Source organism: Macaca fascicularis, chromosome 9 (genome assembly GCF_037993035.2).
Source record: "Macaca fascicularis isolate 582-1 chromosome 9, T2T-MFA8v1.1".
Lineage (NCBI taxonomy): Eukaryota > Metazoa > Chordata > Mammalia > Primates > Cercopithecidae > Macaca > Macaca fascicularis.
The window spans coordinates 109749603-109777051 of NC_088383.1; the positions used below are offsets into that span (position 1 = coordinate 109749603).

The 27449-nt window shown below is 48.8% G+C and overlaps 1 protein-coding gene across 21 annotated transcripts in view; it reads left to right on the plus strand.

Annotated features, from left to right (window-relative positions):
• The window catches only part of PAX2 (paired box 2), a 93781-nt gene that overhangs the window by 58925 nt on the left and 7407 nt on the right, over positions 1-27449 (plus strand). For all 21 annotated transcript variants that reach the window (XM_045361387.3, XM_045361388.3, XM_015456583.4 and 18 more), the window contains 2 exons: positions 12107-12282; positions 14767-14893. In XM_045361387.3, coding sequence (XP_045217322.1) covers positions 12107-12282; positions 14767-14893 — 303 coding nt within the window. The remainder of the gene's footprint in view (positions 1-12106; positions 12283-14766; positions 14894-27449) is intronic.

The window sequence follows — 27449 nt, forward strand, 5'->3', positions numbered from 1 at the left end:
CTGGGACCTTTGACTGATTACATAATATCTCTGAATCTGTTTCCTCATCTTTAAAATAGAGGTAATGGAATTTGCCACAGAGAATGGTGGTGGCGGTAAAGCTCTCCATTTGATACCCTCCCTTTCCTTCCCTCCCTCCCTTTCATCAATTCCACCATATTTACCGAGCTCTTGGCAAATGCTGGGCTAGGTCCTGGGTAGATTTCAGATTCTCACATGATACGGTTCCTGCCCTTGAGGGGGTTCTCTCACCATCCTGGTTACCCATCTCAGAATTCATTATTGAAGGCTAAAGTTCCTCAGAAATGAACACTGAACTCCAGAGACAGTCTAGCCAATGCCAGGCACAGTAGAGCCTTGCCACTCTCCCATCTGGAGACTCTACATCCATAATATAGCCTAAGATTACATTCGATTTTTTAGCAGCCGTGTCAGACTCAAGCTCATATTTAGTTCGTGGTCAACTAAAATCTCGAGATCTTTTTCACATCAATTGCTATCAAGCCAGGTCTACCCCATTCTGCACTTGTGTAATTGATTTTTTTTTTAACCTAAACATAGGGCATTCCATTTATCCCTGCTGAATTTCATCTTGTTGGTTTGGGTTCTTAATTCTACCCGATTAAGGTCATAAGGATGTCTTCTATATCATCATCCAACTAGTTTTTTTCAAAAGAGTTATTTTCCTTGAAAACACAGGAAAGCCACATGGCCCACCGATGGAGACCTCCTCCTAGCTGCTATAAGTGAATGAATGCTTTGGGAACTACTGAGCCCAACAGCCATCAATCATTTTACTTGTTTTCACGTTGTCCATTATGCTAGGAAGGAGATTCTTTGTCAAATGTTAACATTCACTACTTCCACAGAATTTCGTTAATAAATTATTTTTAAAAATCCAGTTTACATTGATGAGGAAATTGTGCGCCTGCTATGTACAACATATGGCAGGACTGATTTACAAAGGTAAATAGGGCACAGTCCTTGACCTCAAGAAACTTACAATCTAGCAGGGAGGTAGACAGACACATCATTATATAAGCAGAATGTGATGAATGCCATGATCAAGGCATGAAGTCATATGATGAATGAAAAAAACAAAGGATCAGTTGCTTCCAGTCAGGGCAACTAGGGAAGTGTTTATGAGGGAGGTATTTGATCTAAGCGTTGATATCGAGTAAATATGCCACAACTTATTTTTGTGAGTGCATGCAAGCTCTGGGGTATCACCATTTCCTTTTCTGTTGGCTGTAATTAACTGTATAATAATTTCTTTTAAAGGATTTCCAGAACCTGATCCTGAATTTATGATTTTGAGTGTCATTTGCATACGTGTACTTCTCCCCCCTTTTCTAACAGACAGGCTGGCATTGGGCTTGTCACTGCCTCACCCTTTCTTTGCGACATCTCAGGGATTATCAGCAGCAGTTTTAGGTCCTGTCTGGACCTGGGAAAATTCATTGAAATTGCCAGAGGTTACCTGCCTGGCCCCTCCCTGACCAGGGCACCAGTGCCCTCCTACTGGGCTCAGTTTGAAGATGCTTTCCTTTGGTGAAGACAAAAGCAAGCTGAGGATTGAGAAGTTCTGCCTTCTCTCTCAATATCACATCCTCTTCCCTAGGACTGAGCCAAAACCTGCCTTTCTTTTCTTTCTTTCTCCAAACATAGCATCCAAGGCCCTTTTTTGTTGTCTCAGCTTGTTCTGAGCCTTTGTCTTCCTGACAGGCTCATGCCACCCTCATATCCATCCTTGGTTATGGTCCCCCCCTTCCATCTGTCATGTATCCTGTAAAAGAGGAAAAAAAGTGACTTCTATGATCATAAGTGGAATACATGCTCTTTGGGAAGTACTTGGAAGAGATAGTAAATTTTTAAAAATTCCCTCACAATGTCATCACCAGGAGACAACCACTGTTGAATTTGGTAGATTTTCCCAGTCTCTTTCTTTTTTGTGTATATATAATTTTTTAATCAAAAATTGAACAATACCATATAAGAAGCTTCATGTCTTGCTATTTTCACCTAACATTACATAGGACCATTTTCACATATCATTAAATATTCTTTGAAAACACGATTTTTTAATGGCTGCATAATCTTCCGCTGTTCAATGTACATGTCCTTTTAAAATCTGGGATCATCATAATTTAAAGCTTATCTGTGTGCAGCAACAGTGATTTTCCTTAAATGTCCTTCTTTTTTCACCCCCTCCCCCACTCCCACTCCCTTTATGCTGTCAGGTTGATTATATGAGCTTATAGAAGCAAAATTTCATTTTTAGAGCATCCCGTCCTCGTGGAATTATGGTCTCTTTTAGAATCTCTTGCCATGGAATCCCCGGCATGTCTTTCCCCCAGCATGGATCATTTTGCTTTCTTCAATTCAGATTCTGCCCAGCACCCCCTTCCTGAGCTACTGTCAACTCTAGACGTGCTTGCTTTCTCCCTGCATCCCCACTATTTCCCTTTCATCAGTCTCTCTTTCTTGGTCAGAATTAAGTGGCCTGCAATAGTGGAAAGGGCTCTGAGCTAGGAACTTCAGTTCCCATTCTTATGACAACTAGCTATGTGACATGGGAAAACTACCTGATCTCTCTGAGCCAGGCTTTTGGGTTTTGTCTAAATTTTAAATACCTAAGAGGGAATCCAGTTAAATTCCCTTCATGATATTTTCCAGCTGTAGAACGTGAGTGACACTGAATTCAGAGTAGCATTCTCCTTTGTTGCTTCTTTTTCCTTCTAAAAGGTAAAATGTTGAGCGTAGCAAGTTAAGAACTGATCAGTCTTTGCTTTTGGAATTCTTGTCAATAAATCAGTCAACATTCGTGATCACCTTTTCTACTTGAAGTTTAAAGTTGAAAACTATAGGACCCCTGCCTTCAAAATTCACAGTTCAGAGGAGAAAACAAACATTAAAAAATAACTATGATATGAAGAGATCCTAAATTTGGCTCTGCCACTTACTGGCTATCATAAGTTGTTCTGGGTAAATTACCTAGTCTCTCTACCCCTCAGTTTCCCCTGGTTCGGAGGCATGTTGCCAGGGTTGAGTTCTTACTCCTCCGTCATCCGTGAGGCATGTAACCTTGGGAAAGTTCCTTAATCTCTGCACTTTCATTTCCGCATCTACAAAATGGGAACAATAATGTTTAAGTTCTCATGAAAATTGTGATGAATTAATATATGTAAGATTATCAGAGGAGTGCCTGATATATACTAAGCACTTAATAAATGTTAGTTGCTGTTATTGTAAGGATTAAATCAGTATATACGTGTTAAGTATAGTGTCTGGTATCCAAGTAGAAACTGGATCTGTTTTAGTTATTATTAGTGCTATTTCTACAATAAAGGTTTGGATAGATGGCTGTTGGAATGCAGACAAAGGAGAAATTAATGGTGAGGGAGGAGCTAACAGCCCTCTTGTATATGTCTGAGGAAACTCAATCCTGAAAAGCTCAGGAGATTTATAGCAAGTGAGCAACAAAACTAGGATTTCAACCCAGGAGATGTTACTTCTGGTGCAGCATTGTGTTAGGGTCACCAGTACCATTAGTGTCCATAGAGGCTGGTGGGTGTGAATGGGCACAGCAAGCCTGAGGTCAGGCAGGCCCACAGCTACCCCAGCCTCTCCCTGTTCATGAACTCACTGAGTGTTTAGAAGCTGGGCTTAGTCAAGTACAGCAGGTAGTTTCCTAGGGCTAGACGGCTGGGCAGAACCTGGTCTTGTCCCTAGCCAAGGTTTGGGCCAGATTTCCAAAGCCTTCTTCATGTCCACCTCTTTTTTTTTTTTTTTTTTTTTTTTTTTTTTTTTTTTAAGACACGGTCTCACTCTGTCTCCCAGGCTGGAGTGCAGTGGCATGATCTCAGCTCACTGCAGCCTCCACCTCAGGGGCTCAAGTGATCCTCCCATCTCAGCCTCCCAAGTAGCTGAGACCACAGGCACATGCTACCACACCCAGCTAATTTTTGTATTTTTAGTAGAGACGGGGTTTCACCATGTTGACCAGGCTGGTCTTGACCTCCTGAGCTAAAGCAATCTGCCCACCTCGGCCTCCCAAAGTGCTGGGGTTACAGGAGTGAGCCACTGCACCTGGCCCACTTTATGCCCACCTCTTGAGCTTGGCTTGGGAACTGTGGCCAGGCCAGACTCAGTGAATGTCCAGTTTAAAGATGGAAGGCAATGAGGCGTATCATCCATCTCCCTGGACAAGCAGTGTCACCATAGCTCCTTCCCAGCCTGGCCCTCTGGAGCCCCTTCCCTCCCCTCTCCTTTTTCCTATCTATTCCTCCCTCACTGCCCGAATCCCACTTCCCCCTCATCCTCTCTTCCTCCTCCCATCTCCTATCTCACTTACCTCTCTCTTCATTCTGGAACACTCCTTCCTTTTCTTTCCTCCTCCACTCTCCCTTGTGAACCCTCACCCCCCCAATCCATCAATCCTCCCTCCTCTACCAGTCTGGACAGCACCTGACCTCTGGGGAGCCACCCCATTCCTCAGCTCCCAAACCTCACTCCCTGTTCCCAGTTGGACTTCCATCTCCCTGGTTCTGCTGTGCTGCCGTGGGGGTGGGGCTGGGGCTGCACAGGCGGGCTGCCCTGAATGACAAGCGGGGATATTGATCGCGTTCTGAACTCAGCCCAGCCGATAGAAGGTAATTAATGACTCCATTTGCCTCACTACCGAGGAGAACAATTGAGTTTGAAACTGCAACAACTGGCAGCTGAGAAGACTGGGGGGCAGCCTGGGGGTGAACCCCTCAGAGGCGGAAGTAATGTGTGGAGTAGCTAGGCAGAGAGAGCACCGTCTGAGCAGAGGCCACCATCAGAACGGGCAGAGCCCCATCCCCAGCACAGCTGGCCCCTGAGCCCCACTGCTCCCCCAGCCTTTGAGGCCTGAGGCCCATCACCCACTGTTCCCGCTGCCTCCACACTTTTCTCTTTTCTTCCCATATCACTTTTTGAGGTCATTTTCTGCCTGCGGATAAAGACTCCGTTTCCCCAAGACTGCTTCTTGCCAGCTGTGCAATCTTGCACATATTTTGAACTCTCCCTGAGCCTGTTTCCTCGTTTGTAAAATTGAACTAGCAGTGTCACTTTTCCAAGTGTTCTGTGAAGACTGTGGATAATGTGCATAAAGTACCTTGAGCCTGCCCAGAACACAGTAAGTGTTCGGAAAGTGATGATGGATCCTTGACAGAGAAGGCAAACGTGGCAGAATGGAGAGAGCTTCGGAGTCTGACGTCCCTGAGTTCACATCCAGGCTCTGCTGCTTCCTACCTTTGTGGTGTTGAACAAATAATTTTGCCTCTCTATTTCCTTTTCTAGAAAGTGAGAATAATAATAAGCACCTTGTAAAGTTTGAAGAGATTGATGAGTGTAGGTGAAAGCCCTAATATCATTACTTTCTCCATAGACAGATAGATGTTTGTATTTGAGCTTAGAAAACTGAAGTTAGTGCAATTTTTTTGTTTGTTTGTTTTGTTTTGTTTTGAGGCAGAGTCTCACTCTGTCGCCCAGGCTGGCACGATCTCAGCTCACTGCAACCTCCGCCTCCTGGGTTCAAGCGATTCTCCTGCCTCAGGCCTCCCAAGTAGATGGGATTACAGGCCTCCGCCACTACACCCAGCTAACTTTTTGTATTTTTAGTAAAGATGGGGTTTTACCATGTTGGCCAGGCTGGTCTCGAATTCGTGACCTTGTGATTCACCCGCCTCGAGCCTCCCAAAGTCCTGGGATGACAGGCGTGAGCCACCGCACATGGCCAAAGTTAGTGTAATTCTTTGCTATACTTAAATTCTTTTCAAATACCTCATCTTGCTTCCTGGGATTTGATGGGCAACCCCATTCATACCATCCTGATTTTGTAGACTTTGATGAGCCTTGGTGCTTTCTGACAGAGGAAATGACATCATTTCATTTTCATTTTCTTTCTTTTTCTTTCTTTTCTTTTCCTTTTTTTTTTTTTTTTTTTTTTTTTGAGACAGGGTCTCACTCTGTTGTCCGGGCTGAATGCAGTGGCACTATCTTAGCTCACTGCAACCTTGACCTCCCAGGCTTAAGCAATACTCCTGCCTCAGCCTCCTGAGTAGCTGAGCCACAGGTGCATGCAACCATGCCCAGCTAAGTTTTTATATTTTGTAGAGATAAGGTCTCGCTATGTTGCCCAGGCTGGTCTCACACTCCTGGACACAAGCAATCTTCCAGGCTCAGCTTCCCAAAGTGTTGAGATTGCAGGCGTGAGCCACCATGCCTGGCCCATTATTTCATTTTATCTATTACCACCACCCCCAACTGTCTCTTGTCCCTTGCAGTGACCCTTCTGTCCCTAGCCCTGCTCCCAAGACAGTGTTCAGGGAGTGTCCCCCTCCCCAAGCTGCTGAGACCCCACTGGACAACTCCATTCATGACTGGCCAGTACCAGGGCCCTGACCTGGGGTGAGAGGTGTGAGATAGGGCCCAGCTCCAGGGCCACCCAGGAATAGACGGGGAGTGAGTGGCAGGGCTGAATGAATGAGGAGATGAGATCTTTCAGTTGAGGAGTAAAGACATTTTTAATAGTGATTCTAGAAGTAGCACATACTAATTGCACAAAGCCTGGACGATATGGAAAAACTTAGATAAAAAGAAAATAAAAATTGCTTGTGATCAAGAAGTAACCACTGTCACCACACCAGCAGCTCTCCTTCCAGTCAAGTTGATCTTTGGTTTTGGAGTTCTCTTCGTTTGCCTGGAGACTCGGGTCCTGCTGCCAGCAGCCCCACACTCTGGGCTCTGGCTGGGCAGGCAGCCACTCTGTCTGTCCGTTTAGTCCACAGCTGTCGGGGCACCTGCCCTGTGCCAAGATCCCCAGTAAATGTTCCCTTGAGCCAGCCACTTGCCCTGCACCTTATATACTCTGAGCCTCAGTTTCCTCCCCAGTAAAAAGGGATTAGAATCCCTACTTACCTTGGAGAGTGGTTGGGAAGACCAAATACCCTAGATCTATGAAGACCTTTTGTTAAATGCTAAGCAAATATGAAACAGTCAGAGAAGAAGACAATATGAGCTTTGTTATCCTTGAAAGAATAATCTATGTCAAAGTTTTGACTCAGCAGTTTGTTTAATTGAATTAATTTATTTACATACTATCCGTGTTCCAAAAAGACCTGTGGCAGCTCACCCCCTTGAGAGTGCTCATGCCACAGTGGACAGAGCACCTGGAATGGCCCAGTCCTGGGAGTCCCATTCCCCAGTTGTGTGACTTTGGAAAAGTCACGGCCCACCCCTGCTAGTTATGGTAACATGAAGAATTTGGACCAGACATCCCCTAATCATCTGGGCACAGTCTGCACTCAGCCAGCACATGTGCCACAGGCTGTAGCCTCCATTTGGGGAGGGTGCCAGGCAGAGAATGAGGGATGCCAAGAGGGAGGCTGTGCCCTGGATGGAGCCAAGTGGCCTTCAACTGGGCCCACTGTGTTTGGCACCCAGGCTGCAGAGTGAAATGATTTCGAGGGCAGGCTCTGTACTCAGACCCGGATTCAAATGTGGCTGTCATTTACTAGCTGCATGGCCTTTGACAAGCTACTTAACCTCTCTTTGCCTCAGCTTCCTTATCTTTAAAATGGGTATCATAGTACTTCCCCCACAGGTTTGTCGGAAGGATTGAATGAGCTCTGTAAATAACAGCAATGGCATGTCATGAGTTCTTGATACTTGTGAGCTGCTGCAGAATGGGAGTTGGGCAGGGGGCAGACGGAGAATGAGGCTGAACCCTCCCTCTATGGAGACTGACTAGCACAGGGTCCCTTCCTTGCTCTGTTTGGTCTTATTAAATCCACAGCCACCTCCAGACCCAGTCTAAAAATGTGACCAGAGAATGGGGAAGAATACTGGAAATCAGAATTGCTCCTGAACGTGCAGGACACATGACCAGCAGCCTCCAGCCCTCTTGGTGCAGGGAGCTCAAATGTAGATGCGTTCTCCAGGCCCCAGTCTCAAGCAGCCTCTGCCACCTGCTTTGGATGGCAGCTCAGAAGCCCCAGGGTTAAGTTCTGCTGCTCACCAGGAACACAGTGTTGTCTGTGCGTTGGTAGAGGCACCAGAGATGGGCAGGATGGTGTTTCTGAGAGTGGGAAAGGCCTGCGGGTCAGAGTTGATGCTGTTAGAGGCTAACAAGCAGTGGGGATAGCAAATCTGCTAGCCAGGGATGTGTGGGGCTTGCCTGATGAGAGACTGGGTGTCCTGTGGTGCCAGGCCAGTCAGGTGGCCAGTCCCAAAACCTTCTGCCAGAGGTATGGCTTTGAATACCACCCAGAAGAGTCTGAGTACCTACTCGGGGCTATTCCTGATGCTGGAGCTGCAGAAATGCATTAGTCACGGTCCCTGCCACAAGGTGCTCTTAGACTGGCTGCTGGGCATGGGGGCAAAGGGGCTGTTGGGTAGGGGATCTTCTTTGAAATGGATGCTGTGTAATCACTTACGCGCTTTCCTTCCCTGCTTACTAGATTAAGATCGGCTTTTACGTCCTAGAAACCTAGATTAAGATTGGCTTCTGCTTCCACCTCTGTTTCAGCCCAGCTCTGCCAGACAGCCCTTCAACAGCTGGGCCTAACAGGGGTCTCTTTCTTCCTCCTTGCTGTCCCATCTGAGACTTTGCCCTTGGAAAGCCCCATGCTGAGCTCGCTCCCCATCTTCCCCGGAGAACCCTCTAGGTGGTCAGCACTGACAGCTGTCTTCCTTCTTTCCTTTTTGACTCCTCCTCCTTTACTCTCTTCTCCTTTTCCTCCTCCTCTCCTTCCCCTGGAAAGCCACCCTCATCCAGGCCCTGGGCACCAGGTAGCAGGACACCCAGGCCCTGGGCACCAGGTAGCAGGACACCCAGGCTTCAGCCAAAGCAGAGCCAGCTGGTTTTGTTCCTGCAGTAAGTGTCCTCATCCCAGCCGGGCTTCCAGCTTCTGGCGCGGAAGGCTTTTTCCCTTTCTTCCCCTCCCGCTTTCTGCCCTTCCGTGCCTCTGGGCTTCCTCCTTCCCTGAGTTTCTCCTCCTTGGACCTTCTGATCCAGGGCTTCTCCCAACCCCCTTTCCTCCTTCCCTTCCTGCCTTCTCTCCTTGGCCTCATTCCTCTCTTCCTTCCCTAGCTGATGGAAGGACGCCACCCCCTCCTCTGGAAAGAGCCGGGAGAGCCTACTGGACGGACGTGTGGTGGATTTGGAGGGCTGGCTGGCTGTCCCCCATCAGTAATGCCGCTGCCCTCTCCCCGGCCCTGCGGCTCACCTCCCTGCTCCACATAAGTTTCTTTGTGCTCCTTCGCCATTCATCATGACTGCTGCCTTCCGTCTCCTACAAGAGTTCCCGCAAGCCTCCTCCAGCCTCTCTGCGGGGCGGGGGTTCTCTGCATGCTTTCATCACACCACTTTGTTTTCCTTCTCCTCTAGCACCTCCTTTCTCCTCCCCACTTCCCTCTCCTCTGCTTCCCCGCCTCCCACTGCCACCTCTTCCAGTAGCAGGCTTCCTTAGCCTTTGCCTCCCTTCCCTCCCCCTTCCCCTCCGTTGCTGCCTCTGTAACCTGTCTTACCACCAGGGCCTGAGTATACAAAAAATAAATAAATAAATAAATAAAAAGGTCAGTGAGTGGAGGGAGCAGCAATAACCCCTAAAACAGTACTATCAGTGGAACATGATTGATCAATTGAATTCCATAGCGGCTGAAAAATGTGGGATTAAGTAGTGTATTATACGCACAATGAGTTGAGGCATGATGTTCATTTCAAGTTCATTTCGCCGGCCTCTGCCACCAGATCAGGCAATCAATAGGGGCAGCAGATATCATATATCACCTCTCTGCGGGCCGGGGAGAGAGCACCATAATCTCTCGCAAATTTAGAGTGACAGATTTGTCAAGATCTGAAGGGCCCCTGAATAAATGAAGGCAAAGAGACTCCTCCAGCCAGTGACCTGAGGACAAAGCTTCAGTTCAGGCCCTACATACACACACACACACACACACACGCACACACACACGCGCACACACACAGTGAGCCAAGCCACACACAGATAGGCATATACACAAATCTACACAGAGGCATGAGGGGAGTCCTGCCACACATGCACACACATAATGTGCGAACACACGCTCACAAATACACCCTCTCTGCCCCTGCAATAACCATATATGAAGACACTTGATGCCTTCCTCAGCCCTGAGACTCTGATTTCCCCAAAAGGTAGGAGGGCTCCAGGAAGGGAGAATCAGACACAATAGGACATGCAAATAGCTACAGGGAGTGAAATGAGGATGATGGCACATCCTGAAAAAAGAAGCAGGCACAGGAGAAATGGGGCATGTGGCCTCACGGTCCTCATGCAATCACACACAGACACACACTTCCTTCCAGAAAGCTTCTCATTCTCATTTCAACACACGCAGACCCTTGTTTATCTGGATGTTTATTTGTGTACAAGTGCATAGACACACAATACTCACACAAAAGGGAAAAATAAATTCACCACACTCCAACTTTCAGCTCACATGTTGATGCACACATCCCATAAGACTGAAATGATTCCAGAGCCTTCCACTGAAAAACCACAACCACCAAGTTTTGTGTCCATGGGAACAAATATTGAAGCTGCCGCTGTCTGTCTGCTTCAGATGTGGTCCTGGTCTTGATCTCTGTCTCTTTCTCCCTCTCTTTCTGTCTCTCCTTCTCTCTCTCTCTCTCTCTCTCTCACACACACACACACACACACACTCTCTCACACACACACACACGCACGCACTTTCTTTGCTTTCCTACCCCCTCCAGAATAGATATGGAGGGAAGATGAGAGGTCACATTAGGAAAGCAGACCCCACGCTCGGTCTGGGAGGCCAGCAAGGGAGGATGGCTGCAGGTTGAGTTAATCAATATGTAATATTTTCTATGGTCTCCTGAATGATACTGTACGGTGTTACTGTATATAATGCAATATTGATTATATCATATCGTATAATCACCTATAAACTGATACATATAACAGTCCCAGAGGAACACCCTGGGGCCTCCGGCTTGGGCTGGCCCCAGGCCCAAGGCTCTTCAGCTGGTCTTGGGCTGAGGAGAGCCCAGGAGTGACCAAGTTGGTGTAGGGTTTGTCGGGGAAACCCCACTGTGGGGAGTTGCAAGGTGTGGGTTAAGGGAGAGGCTGCAGAGCAGGCACATTGCCTACTGTACACCTTGAAAATGCCAGGGAACCGAGGCTAGAGGCAGGGATAGGGAAGGGCTGAGAACACCTGGGGAAAGGGGACATGGAAACAGGACTGACCGGTAGCCTAGGGGGAGCGGGCACCAGTGTGACAAGTCTCTGCTCCCTCTGGAGACCTGCAGGAGGAACCAGGTAACCAAGAAACTGGCTCCTGTAGGAGGCCTAAGCCCAGGTCCAGGTTGGAGACAGAGGCCGAGAAGGTGGCTGGGGCACAGCGGCATCCACGGGGGCCCTTCTGTGGGCTCTGTCCAACTGGGAGCTTTGCTGCTCTAGCGACACCTCTTTCCTCCCGCTTGGCTTCCCTCTGGCCTCAGTCCTGGCCCAACCCAAGCAGAGTGCCTCAGCTCTGCCTCAGAGCCCCTCCTCCCTCAGGGCGAAGTTAATTACTTCACCCAGTCTCCAGGTTACACTCGGCCTTGGAAATTTGATGGTTTTCAACCCTTGGAATCAGTGGAACTGAAATTCATCTCGGAGCCGAGTTCAATTCTCCACAGGCTCAGTAATGCCCGTCTGAGACACCCAGCTTCTTTCTTCCCCAGGCCGGCCCTGGTTTGGGGGCAGGGGGTGGTTCAGGGAGACATGCCCTGGGGAGCTGGCTCCTGGAAGCCCGCTGGCTCCACCTCTGGCTAATCCTTCCTGACCCCACAGTGTGACCACTCCATCTCTTACCAGGTCCTCAGGTCCTTCTGTTCCCTGGGCTTCCTCAGCCAGGTCTCTGAGGCAGGGCTACCCTCTGGTGTCAGCCCCACTGGCCTAGGGCTGAGAGTAGGGGGTCCCATAGGGGTGCAGAGCTCCAGGGCCGGGTGCCCACCTCTCTGCCCTGCACTGTTCCTGTGCCTCTGCTGGCCTGGCGCTAATGCCCTGAGTGTCCATGTGTTCTCCAGATGTGTCCGAGGGCTCAGTCCCCAATGGAGATTCCCAGAGTGGCGTGGACAGTTTGCGGAAGCACTTGCGAGCTGACACCTTCACCCAGCAGCAGCTGGAAGCTTTGGATCGGGTCTTTGAGCGTCCTTCCTACCCTGACGTCTTCCAGGCATCAGAGCACATCAAATCAGAACAGGTGAGGAGGGAGCTTTCTGCTTGCAGAAGTAGAAAGGAACCAGCAGAGCAAGGCCTCTCAAGAACTCATTCACCAAACACCACGTGCATAGCCAGCATTGTATGTGTTACACACGTGTGTTCTGTGTGTGTGCAGTGTGAACAGGCTTACACGAGACAGTATAGTATCGTTAAGACAAATCTTTATGGTCTGTATATAGTAATTAGAAATGATGAGTTCTGGATGCAAGAGTATGGCCTTGGGTAAATCATCTCTGTTCAGAGCCTCAATTTCCCCATCTATAGAATGAAGGGCTTGGATGTAGGATTTGTCAAGTCCCTTCTAGCTCCACTTCTCCGTGGTTCTGGCATGGAGTACTCAGGAACATCCTCTTGCTGTGTCCCTTGCCCACAGCCCCTCAGGTCCTACAGAAAATCTATGCTAGCCTGGGGAGCTTTCCTTGCCCAGTGTCAGGAGAGCCCACCTGTGCCTGCCTCCTGCTCCCCAAGCCAGCCATTCGATGGAACCCTAGGTAGGCTGGCAGCTTACCACTTACACCCAACACTCTCTGCAGACACTGAGCAGCCCAGGACACACAGCATGGGGCACAGCATACAACACACCAGCAAAACGCACAACGCAAAAACCGCCTCCGAACTTTTCCATGTGCTGGTGTGCATGTGTTCACACTCCACCCACAGCCCATGGTACTGTGCTCACACTCCACTGTCCACCTGCTCCCCCACCCGCAGCCCACGGTACTGTGTTCACACACCACTGTCCACCTGTTCCCCCCAATAGCCCACGGTATTGTGCACACTCCACCGTCCACCTGCTCCTCCACCCACAGCCCACGGTACCGTGCTCACACACCACTGCCCACCTGCTCCCCCACCCACAGCCCACAGTACTGTGTTCACACACCACTGTCCACCTGCTCCCCCACCCACAGCCCACAGTACTCACAGCTAGTCCCGGTAGCCGCATGGAGCCAGTGGGTGTGTGCTGTCCCCAGATTACCAACTCAGTATACCCCTAGCATATGCCTCCACCCACATACGCTGGGTAGAGCCCCCAGCACACCCGCTTACACACAGGGGCACACTCCCATCCCTGCTACACATGCGGCCCAGGCCAGGCCCACGGTCGCAGTACAACACAGCACTGCTGTGCTTGCACGCACGCACACACGCTCCCACACATGCACGTCAGTGCAGCCCCACAGCCTCGCACGCTACAGTTCCACTCTAAGACTCCAATAGCTCCCAGCCACTCGCCTTTCTCCCCGCCCGTCCTTTTATCCCATAAGCTGTTTGTCTTCATAAAACAAAAATCAAAAGTCTTTTTAAGGTGCCCTGAGCCATAAACCAACAAAGGAGGAGCCGGCCGAGGCGGGCGGCTCGGTGCACCCTCCCTGAGTCCCCGGCTGTATTACAATGAATAACCTTTATTTACTTTCATTAGACTATTAAACACCAGCACAGTCATTTTTCCCCCTGAAACTCGGAGCAGGGCCCATAAAGCAAATCCGAAGCCTAATTGAGTTCATTTTAATTTCTCTCCGATCACAGCGAATTACTCTGGTGATAAATCAGGGGGCAGCTTCACCCCCAGTAGAAGGCCTAATTTGCAGCTAATTACAAAACTGATTTCTACAGGAAGATCAATACGAGAAGGAATTGGAAATGACGAGGCAATCCCGTCCAGCCATGGAGGGGAGGGGGTGCTCTGGGGGGGCCAGGAAGCGGAAGGGAAAAAAACGGACCCGAAAGAGCAGAAAATCAGTTTTAATTTAACGTAATATTAATCAGAGCAACTTTTCCTGCTTTGTGCAGGCTCCTGGTCTGCCCAGCTCTGGGGTCTGGCTTGGCCGTGGCTACAATAAAAAGGCAATTACCCGAGTGTTTCGGGCAGGACACCCTTTCAGAGTCAATGACTGCCCCCCTCCTACCCTTCTGTTAGCCATGTGGACTCTCCCCCTCCCCAATTTCATACCCCAGTGCACAGGCAGAGAGCGAGGGGCCCATGGGGCTGTCATTGTTTGTTTTTAAAAAAGGGGCGCCCATACCGGAGCAGCCGGCAGTGCCAGGCTGAAGGCCCCACTAGGCCCTTCCCCCAGCTACTGGTTCTGCCAGTCATGCCATGGTTCCCCCTCCTCCCCAAGGTTCCTCGACATCCCGTGTCTCTCAACAAGGGGATCCCCACTACTACACCCTACCTTCGGGGGTGCTTAGGCAGGAGATGCTACAGAAACATAAAGGGTGCTGGCATAACTGCCCAAAATGTGTAAAGGGTGCTGCGCCTCCGATTTCACCAAGTCAGGTCTGCTCCTACCCACACAAAGCTTGCCATCATCCGCCAAGCCCCCCCGCATCTCCCCTCTGTCCCACCATCTCTTTCTACCCCATCTGGGAGGGCTCCCCGTTCCTCCTCCCCATCTGCACACCAAGCCCTTTCTCTGTGTGTGCATCAATAGAGAGCTGTCACTTTTCTCTCTCCTCCCAGGGGAACGAGTACTCCCTCCCAGCCCTGACCCCTGGGCTTGATGAAGTCAAGTCGAGTCTATCTGCATCCACCAACCCTGAGCTGGGCAGCAATGTGTCAGGCACGCAGACATACCCCGTTGTGACTGGTAAGAGGGCTTCCAGGAGGGTGGGGGCACCGCGTTCAGTGGAGGGTGCCTCAGCCCATGCCATCTGGGGCCCAGTGTGATGAGCAGATCCCCCGCCATGATATTTACAGAAAGAACGAGGCTTCTAAAACTAGGGTGCTTCCTGAACAGGTGTGTGCAGATGTGGGGAGAAAAAAACTGGGGTCAGGGTGTCTGTGGGCTTCAACCTGGAAAGGCTGATGCTAGGAGGGGCTGTTGCCAGTTCTTCCTCCTGTCCTTCACCTCTCCCTTTGCCTGTTTCTCTTCCCTCTCCCAAGTTGCCCAGAATCATGAGCCTCTTGTGGAGACATCTGCAGAAGGCAAATAAGTGAGGCTGGTGAGAGTGGAGCATGGGTACCCAGTGTCCAGCCTCCACACGTGTGTCTGCAAGGCTCCTGGGGGACCCGCTTCCCACTCCCTCCAGGCAGTGTGGGTGACCATGGCTTTGGGCTTGAGGGCATGGAACCCAGCTCTGTGGAGTTTGAGATGAGTACAATTATTCCAGCCTTCCTCCTGCTTCCCCGAGAAGTCACTGACACCAAGGCTTGATTTCAAGGCCAGGTAGGATCAGGGTTGGCCCACAATCAAATGCAGAGCTAGGGGCGCCATGGCCAGGAGCCCCTACAGATGAAGAGCAGCAGAGCCAGTTAGTTTGGAAGGGGAGGTGGGGTCCGGGGAAGGCCGCAGAGCTCCAGCCTGTGGAAGGCGCGTGCCACTGCAGAAGGGTTTCCAGGCCAGGAGACTGCCCAAGTGGGAGAGACACACATTGAGGTGTTATTAAAATTCACCTAATTATTCTGGAGACACTAAAGCCAATGTGCCGTTTGTTCCTTGGGAGACAGGATGATTGAGAAGGGTCTCGGTGGGGACTGGGAGACACTGAGGCGTTACCTGCAGAGCGAGGCAAGCGGAGGCGGCCTGGGGACCCGGCAGTGGGGCTGCACAGCCAGCAGCAAAGACAGGGAACAGGCACAGCGCACTCTAGGACTGGGCCCTGGTTCTGCCTGGGAGCTGGTCTGAGTGCAGCTGCACTTGAGCCTGAGCTGGGCTCAGTGGCCACCCAGCCTCCACCTGGGGGTTTAGGAGAGCCCTGTCAGCTTTCCCAGCCTCTCCCTAAGGGGCTGTACTGGTACAACTGTTTCCAGCCTAGATCTTTGGCTAGGGAGTCAGAGGCTGAGTTCTGGAAGTGTTGGAGACCTGGACTGGGCTTTCGGGAGTGACGACCTTAGCTGGGTTAGCTGGGCCAGGACATAGCCCATGACCGAATGGCCCTCAGCAGGAGCCACTCTTTGCCCAGCTGGGAAGCTCTCTGACCTGCTAGGTATTCTGACCCAAGGCAGAGGCCACCTTTCTTCTGACCTGCTCAGAGGTACAGTGGTCACTTCCCAAAGATGGCCACTCCAAGCACTGGTCAAAGAGAACCTGGGAGACTTCTCTAACCCCATGTGCTGCCCAGTGCTCAGGCCATAGTCCAGAAGGCGAGCACTTCCTGGGGTGGAGATATGGATCTTCAGGGTAGGGCTCCTGCCGTAGGAGACCCAGAGGCTGGTGCAGAGAAGTGCCTCCACCTTGAGCAGCCCCCACCCGCCTCCCCCCCATGGCCCTGGAACAGTCCCAGCTCAGCCTGGGAACATCTCCGGCTGATCCATCTGGATCCAAGTGTGAGAAAAGTTCATTTCAGACCCAGCTTGACATTCCCAGGTGGCAAGTTAGCACTAACATCTCAATCTGTATGCGACATTTCAATCAAGCGAGGAGTAACAAAAGCAGAACCATTAACATTCGGAGCTGTTCACCAGTGGTAATGACGGGGAAACTCTCAGAAACTGGAAATTACCAAAAAGAAAGAAGTGTGTGGAGAGGTGGGGGAGGGAAGATGGGGATGGGGTAGGGAATGATTTTTCCACACTTAGGCCAAGATCCAGTGTTTGGATTAATAGCGCCATTACCCAAGAAAGAGCTGCAGATTATGCTCATTCTTAAACTGTTTTTGCTGGCAATTAAACTGCTGCAGTTATTGATCTTTGTTGATTTTATGTCCTCCTAATTTGCATAATCTATTAAAGATGAATGATTTATGATGTGTTTATTATGGGGACAAACAGAATTTGCTAGAGGTACTGTCAAGGTGAGCAATGGGGCATTGCTCAGACTCCATGGGCCATCTCAGCAGTGGGTCCAGCGTGTTGGCCTTCAGGCCAGGATATTGTGGGTAGTAGTGAGCAGTGATGCAAGAAGAACAGAAACAGGAGAATGGACTTTGGGTGAGTTCTTCTAGAAATATGTTGGCATCTGTGAGAACCGGGCTCCAGGTAGAACTGGTGTTTGAGAGAGGTCCTTAGTATATTTGTGGACATTGCCCTCAAAGAGTCTTTAAAAACTTATTTTTTTGGCAAATATTAAGGGCTTTGGTGGGAGAAGAGAAAAGAAGGCTCTTTCAGGTGGGTAGGTGATGCTGGGGAGGTGTGTGCTAAAGGTAAGGGAGCTGTTAGGTCACCCTGTGCCCATAGCCTGACTTAGGAGTGCCAAGGTGTTCAAGGAGCCCTCTTCATCCTCCATGTCTCAGGTACCCTGCTCATCTTCTTTCCCAGGACTGGCAGCTGCGGCTGCAAACCTTAGGGGATGAGGGAATGCCCTAGCCCAACCTGAAAAGCCAGACCTTATTGAGATTCCTGCCACCTCCTGGCACTGGAGGCTGATTTCAAACTTCACCAGCCACTTGATGCAGCTATTCCACAAGGTCAGGACTGAGAGGACAGAGGAACCTGGACTATTGTGTGCAGGGGAGAGTGGGGCCCAGTGGGCCAGGACACAGCTAATCACATTGCAAGCAAGGGTGGCTGCCAGAGGCTAGGGCTCAGCCCCGTAGCCTCCCCTCCCCGCCTTCCATCAGGGAACCAAGGAGAGAGACTGATTTTGCTGGGTAGTGTTTGCAAGTTCTGCCGAGATTTTAATTTCACTGCATCACAACTCAGCAAGCTGCCAAGTCAAGCTGGTTATTTAAATTTATCACCCACTTTCCCTTCCGCCGCTGGGCTGCTCTAGCTCAGCGGCATCTCTTCTCTCCAGCCCACGGCTCTAGGCTGCTGGTCTGGAACGGAGCCGAGTCTCTCCTAAGTGATAAAGAAAAAGGGACCAGCTACATGAGAGAATGGGTCAGGGGCATTCTGGCCCCAGGCTTTTTCAGGTTGGACGGCTGTGGCTGGTACCTTTCACCACCTTCTTGACCCTCCAAAGGACCCCAGGGGGCTGCCATCCACCTCTCAGTAGTCCCAGGGCCCTCTGGGTCAGAGCATCTGCAGTGAGAACTCTGGCTCCAGCTACACGCTGGAGCCTTCATTCCTTAAAGTCTCCCTTCCCTGGTAGAAAAGATAGCCCCTGTTCCCCATGGCTTTCTCACCTTGCCTCCCTCCCCATGCCTGGCCGGGGCTGCAGTGACAGAGGAGCACCCAGAGATGCTGGCAGTGATGTTGATCTGGGAGGAGAAGACGAGAACTTACTCCAGGATTCCCAAAGTCACTGGGGATGTTTCTGAACATGAGAGAGTCCCTTGACACAGTGTGAGTCCACCCTGAAGGAGAGAGCCCAGATGCAAGGGACAGTGCTGGGGGAAGTCAGAGATTGTGCAGTTCTATGCTTTCTAGAAAATGGTTGGCCAATCTTTCGGCTTCGCTGGGCCACTTTGGAAAGAGAAGAAATGACTTGAGTCACACATAAAATACACTACCACCAAGAGAGCTGGTGAGCTAAAAACAAAAACAAAAGTAAAAAACCTCATAATGTTTGATGAAAGTTTACGAATTTGCGTTGGACCACATTCAAAGCTGTCCTGAGCAGCATGTGGCCTGCGGGCTGTGGATTGGACAAGCTTGCTCTAGAAACTAGGCAAAACACCAGCCCCTGGAGCCACTGCACCCAGCAGGCTTCACTGGCCTCTAGTGGGCATTGCTGCTGCACACTGGCCGAGCCTTGGGCAAGTGCAGCTCTCATCGCCCTTGTTTTAGTCACAGAGAGGTAAAGGAGGAAGGAGATTGATGGTCTGGGACCCAGGCAGGCTAAACTCACCAAAACGTAACTGAATAAAATATAACAACAAAAATGTTAATACACAGCAAACCTCATTCTTTGGTGCCAGAAATCGAGGGGAACTCAAAGCCAGATCAGTATTGGAGAGGCTGTTGACATTACACTGAGGGAGACGCCGACTGGGAGAGGATGGGGTTGTAACACACCAGTCAGGGAACGTGACTTTGGGAATCAGGAAGCTAGAATTGAGTGTCATCCTGCATAAAGCAAGGGACAGAACAGGGATCACATTGTCCGTGAAAGGCAAACACATACACTCATCCCAGTAGCCCAGAGAAACAAGGAAGCAGGGGGCAACAGGGAATGTCACCATGAGACATGGAGACCCCAAGCCTGATGCCAGATCAGAGTCTAAATTTATACCATGAGTATGTCACAGGAAACCCAAGCCAGGAAGTTACATAAAAATTTGTCCAGGATAGTTACCCATTCTGAAACCCCACCGGGAGCAATGAGAAACCTTCTTTGTAGAGACATTCTACAATCCAGGGCACATGGGACTCCCACAGGGTGGGTGGGGGGAAAACCCACCGCTAATGATGAGCTTACTATGAAAAAGTACACATCTCATGTGAACACAAACTTCCAAAAGGGAAAGTTAGTAGAAGCAATAAACAGAACAGTTAACATCCCCCAAGAACTGAAGACAATAGAATAGTCCAAAAGCGCTGTAAACTCAGCAAGTTTAATATTCTAAAAAAGATGAAAGGAAGTATCAGTTGTATCTTTATCACAGATCCAGATCCCCTAGTCCCTTCCCACCCCTGCTCACCAAATTGTCAGATAATGGAGATCAAATAGGGCAAAGAATGAGGACCACACTTATAGATTATTGGTGTGGGGTCCAGGAGGCATGGAAAGAGCTGAGCCTCAGGCAACTCTGAAAGTAGAGCCTGTTCCAGGCTTATCCAGGCTCCCAGACTGCTAAGCCTCAGCAGAAAATCTTATGTTTTCTTTGGGAAAATGTCTGAACATTAGAGAGTTAGAGATGGGGACAGTACCTTTCTCCCCAGTGGGGTGGGGACAGGTGGGAAGCCTCAGTAGCTTCCCCATCCTGGTTGGGGGAAGGTGGTTTTATTCAAGAGCTTGGGAGAAATGACTCTTAATTCCTGAAGACTGCAGTTTTGAAGGAAGCTGTAACTAAGATCCAGGAAGAGATGTAGATGCTGCCCAAGAGGGAAGTGCCCAAGGCAGGAAGATGGAGCAGAAGAGGCTGGTCTCCCAGAAGCTGGCTCATTTGAGCAGAGGTGGGGGAGGCCAGAGAGGCAAAGTTCACAGCTGGACAGCAGCAGGACCAGTGTGAGTAGTGTGGGTGTAGCTTCTGAGAAAGGGTTGCCAACTCTCAGAAGCTCGGCCTCCTGGCCCACATCTGAGATGGTTAGCAAAGTGGCCTTTTAGCAGATAGAGGTGTGGACCCTGGGAAACCTCCTCCTCCTACTCAGGGCATCCTGAGGACCTCCAGGAACTGCCTCTTTCCTGTAGTTAACAACCCCCTTCCAATGCAACTGCATTTCCCTCCATAAAACAAACAGCTTAGCCCTTGGCCAGCCCCTAGGGGAGGAGAGTGCAATAAAGACTGAGAAATGTTTCTGAAGGAGGCTGAGTGTCTCCTAGTCTTGTCTGTCAGCTCAAAGCCCCTGATTAGCTAGAGGAATTTAGGGCACAGACATCACAGTTCCTCTCCTTGAAAGGAGAGGGCTAGGACAACTTCAGACATGTGGCAAGTCAGAGAGCCCTTTAGTGTGGAGGCCAAAACAAGCCAGAGGGCTGCTCCTCAATGCTCATATGCCCTAGACCCTTCCTTTAGGCTGTGAGGGTCCCAAGAAAAGAGGCTAGCCTCCTCCAAACATCCCTGAGTCTGCAAGCCACATCCCCAAGGACCTCCAACCCCCAACCTCAGCTCTGATTTAATTACAGGGGCATTTCCATAGCAATGAGACATTGACGGATATGTGGCTGCTCTGGGCCTGCAGCCTAGGGAGTCATTGGATCAGGCCTCTTTCCCTTCCTCCTAGTCCACTGCTAGAGGTAAAGGATATGGAAAAGAAGAGGCACTAATCCACTCTTGGGATCAGAGTCAGGCCAAATTTGACCAGAATAAAAGCTGTGCCACCTCAATCCCAGGTCCCAATCCCATGTCCTTGTCTTTGCCTACCAGCCACCCTGTGCTGCTGGGCTGCCCTCCCCAGAAGGGTGCCATGGCAGAAGTACCCAGGCTGAGAACGGGGCTGCAGAGGGAGGAGCATCGATGGGAGGGTGACAAAGGTAGGAAGGGTTTGGGGTGTCTTAGCAAAGATATAGTTCTGGTGTTTTCTACGCTGAGCTCAAATTTGGCCCATAACCTTGGACCTTTCTTCTTACCTCCTCCCTTCATCTCCTCCCTCTGTCTGTGAGGCCCAAAAGGCTGAACATGCCAAATGGAATGCTTTTTCCTCCAAGGATGGCCTCACTTGATCATTAGAGATCAGAGAGAGAGAAAGGGGCCAGTCTGAATTTGAATCAAAATATTTTCTAAGAAATCAATGATCTTGCTATCAAGTGCATGACAATAGCCAACTCAGGCCAATAAAGGATTGCCCAGTTGAGAATACTGGCCACGGCTTTCACGATTCATTAGGTTACTGGGACCCTTCCAGCTTCTGTAGATGTCATTTAGATGCTTGATGTGTCCCACAGGGGAATTCTCCAAAAAAGGGATCTCCCAGCACTAAGCTTTTTAGTCCGTTATTTGGTACTTTTTAAGAAGAAAGTGTTGGCTAAGTAAAAGTAAGGTCAGTCAACCCAACATTTTTTGAATGACCAGAAATCCTAAAGACTGCTGTCCCAATGAAACAGGCATGTATTGGTACCAAGGGCTCAGAAATGTCCCAGTGGCCTCAAAGCCACCTAGGCAAGACCTGAAAACCTATTTCTCCCAGAGGGCCGGTCACCTCCAAGGTGACAGGAAGACCCCCCACTCCTTTCCCAGGGTAGCCAGAATCCCTTCCACCTCCACAATTAGCTACAGCCTCAGGACAAACAAGCCAGTGCTTTTGCAACCCTGAGCTTTGGGAGACAGGCTCCGTCACTATTGTCACTTCTGAGAGGGCTTTGCGTGCCTTCAGCCTGAATCCTCCCCTCTTCTCCCCAGTGGTGGTGGTGGCTGGGCTCTCAGGCAGGGAAGGAGGAAATCCTGCAGGGCTTGGAGAACAGCCTAATGCTGCAGAGGCTTAAGTGGCCGTTTTCCTTGGGATTAGGGTTTCACTTACACAGAGCGCCTGAAAAACACTGCGCTTTCGGAAGGATTAGAGCTGACAATTCAGTGCTCTCAGAGAACAAAATAAAGCCAGAGAGGAACTGGGAGGCCTGGAGTATCAGAAGACTGTGCAAACAGGCTTAACCTCTGCCCACCCAGCATGGGGGTCTCTCATGCTCTGAGCCCATCTGTGAGCCTGGGCCCAACCTCTTGAGTGCCAGCCCCTGCCCAACTCCAATCTTCATTTGTGATTCGCTCATGGAGCCAGAGAAGTCAACGTAGGGACGTGAACTGGGAAGAGGACCGAGCCTCAGTTTCCTCCTCTGTAAAATGAGGGAGTTGGACTAGAAGATAGCCAAGTTCCTTCTCAGCCCTTTGAAAGTGTGATTCTCCCCAACACTCCCTAGTGTTATCCTAGGATGCTGAAGCTGCATTTCCATCCATGGTCCAGCTGAATTAGAAGGAAACCGCCTCCTGTGAGGCCCTGAGCCAACAGGCTACACAGCTCAGAGGAGGGCAGGGTGCTGGGAGAGGGAATGGAAACAGCATGACTGGTTGTGTCCAGCCAGTTGGCTCTCAAGGTGTAGACCTCACTAAGCCCCTGCAGATCTGGGTAACATCCCTGCCTAGGACACACCAGGGACCAGGGTCTCATGGTGTCAGTGGGAGCTGAGATCAGCTGGAAGAGCAGCCACCCTGAGTTGTAGGCACAGCCCCCTCTGCTGGAACCTGGAGCAGGCAAGCCTCAGGTAGGGTATGGGGCTGAGGCAGAGCCTGGTGCTGTGGGCCGTCCCATAGTCCCTTCTGCCCCAGAGGATAAATCAAATCCTGGGAGGATTTGGAAGCTTGGGAAATAAGAAATGAAAGGAAATATGTAGATAATTCTTTTCCTCTCCTTTTAAAACATCTTGTGTGGATTTAAAGTTTGTTACTTTAGTGTAATAGATATAAGGTGAATTGGTCATAAGGTGCTCATAATTGTTATAGTAAATACCAATTATGCATTTATATATTTAGGCAGCAATTACAAATTTAATAACTGTGTATTCCTGTAAGTGTTATAAATGCCTATGTCAAATGCAGGCACAGACTGCCAGCCTTGAAGAAATCTAATGTCTTCATTTTCGCTACCTTATGAGAAGCAGACAGAACTTGAGGATAGGGTAGTAAAACAAGAGTTATGTTTTCTGGCCTTAGGGTCCTCCACAGTGTCAAGTGGGTAGCAAAAGTGCTTATTTTCAGAGAAAGATGCTGAGGAAAAGCATCTCTGAACTCCTCGATAGAACTTTTGCTGTATAAATCTATGTCTAATAAGTCTCATCTGAGCCATCATGAGCAGCAGTTTCTGCTTCTTTCGTGGCTTCTTTCTTCTATTTCCTTGATCTTCTGAATGCTGACATTTTCCTTGACTTGAGATAAACCTCCCTGCTACTTCACATGTTATTTTGCTGTGCTTTATATCATCTTGTTTATTGATACAATTCAAGTAGTTGCAAACAAATCAGTGTCTTATGCCAAAGAACGGGGCTCTTTTGCTTTTTTTTTTTTTATAAAGAGTGCTTATTAATCTTTAAGCCATATTTTTTGAGAATATGATAAAAGTCATATACCATCTACACAGAAAGATACAGATATATAATGTCTATAACATCTTATATAGAGATTTATATAGACCCCTTGAAGTGATCTATGGGTTCCTAAGGCATCAGTTAACCCCAATTTAAAACCACCACTGTAAAAAAGTGGAAGAAATTGAAACATAAGAAACAAGAAGTGACAAGATGTTCTGTTATAGGAAAGATTCACTTAGCATGATCCCATATTACTTTCCTGGACCAAACATCTATCTGTTTTCTGGGTCTGCACTATTTGAGAATAGTATCAATAATAATATCATTGGGATCAGTTCCCAAGTATACAGCCCGTTCTGTAATCCAGTTTCTGCCATCTACTAGCAGTGAAATCTTGGACATTATACTTGGCCCTTCTGAGTTTATTTATCATCTATAGACTGGGGATTAAAGGCTGGGCGTGGTGGCTCACACCTGTAATCCCAGCACTTTGGGAGGCCGAGGTGGGTGGATCACCTGAGGTTCGAGACCAGCCTGGTCAACATGGCAAAACCTCGTGTCTCTACTAAAAAATACAAAAGTTAGCTGGGTGCAGGGGCAGGCGTTTGTACTCCCAGCTACTTGGGAGGCTAAGGCAGGAGAATCGCTTGAACCTGGGAGGCAGAGGTTGCAGTGAGTGGAGATTACACCACTACACGCCAGCCTGGGAGACAGAGCAAGACTCTGTCTCAAAAAAAAAAAAAAAAAGGTGGGGGAGGTTAAAAACATATCAACAGCCGGGCCCGGTGGCTCACGCCTATAATCCCAGCACTTTGGGAGGCTGAGACAGGCGGAGCACCTGAGGTCAGGAGTTGGAGACCAGCCTGGCCAACATAGCGAAACTCCGTCTCTACTAAAAAATACAAAAATTAGCCAGACATGGTGGCAGGTGCCTGTAATCTCAGCTACTTGGGAGGCTGAGGCAGGATAATCACTTGAACCTGGGAAGCGGAGGTTGCAGTGAGCCGAGATTGTGCCACTGCACTCCAGTCTGGCTGACGAGAGCAAGACCCCGTCTCAATAAAAATAAAAATAAAAACATCAACATCATAGGGTTGATATGAAGATTAAATGAGATAGTACATCATATAAAATATGAAGGACACTGCCCAGCATATAGTAGGTGCTCAATGAATGCTAGCTAGTCCTGGCACAAGTAGAAACACAGCTCTGACCTTGAATCTTAGACCTGATAGTGAAAGTAGCGCAAATTACCTGATGACTACAATTTTTCAACTTTCTTAATAAAGGCTTTCACTTTGCTTTTCTCTGTACTTGAAAGAGGAGCTGCACTTAGATTCTCCAAAACAGTTGATTTGATCTGGCCCATTTGGTAAGGAATGTCTGACAAAAGTGCACTGTCTGATGCAGATGTAGTGATTGCTGTAGAAATTGGCTGTAGAATCTTCAGGGACTTCTGCAGTTGAACTGAGAAGATATCCTCATCAAGTACAGTGCTTTGAACACTTCTGGGGACTTTAAGATTCTCCACTACCACTGTTTCTTGAAGACCCTCTTTGTTTTTCAGAAAACTCTCGCAGGAAATTAATACTCCACCCCATGGAGTTTTATTACAGACTTTTGGCGTCGGGATTTTGTTCTCTGAGTCCTTTTTATCAACAACCATGACGATATGAGATTTTTGTTTGTCAGATGACTTCTTTTCCTTTTCTTTGGCTCTTTTGGGGAGTATCTGGCTTCATGTTATTAAAAGGCAGTGTGGTAGAAACATGGCTTCAAATTTTGGCTCTGTCATGTATTAGCTGTGTAGTCATGGTAAAACCGTGATGCACCTTTGTGCCTTCATTGTCTCACCCTTGAAGCAAGGAAGTTACCTCATCATCTGGAAGGCTCTTCATCTTTAAAAACTTTGTAACCTTGGTCAGGCACGGTGGCTCACGCCTGTAATCCCAGCACTTTGGGAGGCCGAGGCAGGCAGATCACTTGAGGTCAGGAATTCAAGACCAGCCTCGCTAACATGGTGAAACCCTGTCTCTAATAAAAATACAAAAATTAGACAGGCATGGTGGCACACACCTGTAGTCCCAGCTACAGGCTGAGGCATGAGAATCACTTGAACCCAGGAGGCGGAGGTTGCAGTGAGCCAAGATCGCGCCACTGCACTCCAGCCTGGGCGATAGAGCGAGACTTCATCTCAAAAAACGAAAAACAAAAAACAACTTTGTAACCTTGGAAAGCAAGCGTCCAACATGAAATGCCCATCCTCTTGTAATAGTATGTGGGTTTTTGTCCATTTATAATTTCTGATGCTGTTTTTATGTTACTGGCCATTGTCAGTGAGCAATGAAAATCCTCTACTGCTTTCTGTTGGGTGGCACGTATTTTATAACTGATGTATTCTGTCACATAGCTGTTTTCTCCTTTTTCTGTGCTTTTGCTTGTTGGTATAACGGAGGTGGCTGTGCTGTTGTACAGTTTTAGAGTCTGTCTGCACTCCTATTTTTCCACCCATGTATAGTACAGCAAGGCCCAGTGCTCTGTCGATTCTTGCTTGCACAGATTCCGTTACCCATTCATATTCTTTCACTAAAAGAGGCTTGCTCAAAGAATGCTGCTGGGCAAATGGTATGACGGTCTTAGTAATTTGAAAACTTCCTGCAGTATGTGTTTTCCATTATTGACAATGGTGTTCCAGAAAAATATATGGCTCTGGCAAGAGTTTGGTCAATTTTTTCTGCTCTTTAGGTGTCACCTGTGTGCTAATGAAGCAATTGAGAGTGCTTTGTATGCAGTGGCCAGCACCGTTGGTGGCTCAGGGGTCCTTAACAGGGTACCTCTTTGTGGTGATACTGGTGTTATAGACTCCGCAGCAGCAGGTGCACAGCTGTATGCAGAACACGAGGAAGCTTGCCTGCTTTTTCCTAGTCTTGGGACTCTTCTTTCACATTTTTAAAATTTCTACATGGCACTGCCCAGCTTCAGTTTTCTAAATAGAATTTGGCAATGTGCCTTTCAATCAACTGTCCAGTGGGTGACTTTCAGCATGCGAAAGTTCCTACCTGAGGGAAGTTGCCATTTTGCAAGAGAGAAAGCCAGTGGAAATAAAACTTTCCGATAAGACTGCATCCAGGTTAGCTGGAAACATCTTTCTAGTCATCCAGCCTTTCTTCCTTCCTCCTGAAATGAGGTAGGAGATTTTGTGACAAAACCTTAGATTATAAGGAATTCATGGTGATAGGTTGTGGGAATCATGCAACTGAAAACCGGAATTAAGATGCATTTAAATTCCTATTTATTAAGAAAGAGGTACACCCCTTTTCCTGGCTGCTTTGCAGACTTTATGATGACAGGGAAGGAGGAATTAGGTTTCTTTATCTGTTTAGCTTCAAAACCCCTGCATCTTCCCTAACTCGATCCTGTCCTGGGCCTTTTTTGACCAATAAGTGCCATATTATTAATCTCTCTAGGAATTGATTTTGATATTGCTGTCATTGTCTACTTCAGGTCCACTCCACTAAGAGACAGTCAGGAGGAGTGTAGCTTTCATTGACAACAGAAGTCAATAAAAGAAAACCCACATCAAGGCAAACACAAATCCTTTCTTCTGTCTCTCTAGGAGTCAAAACTGATCTCGTGTTTGGCAGTT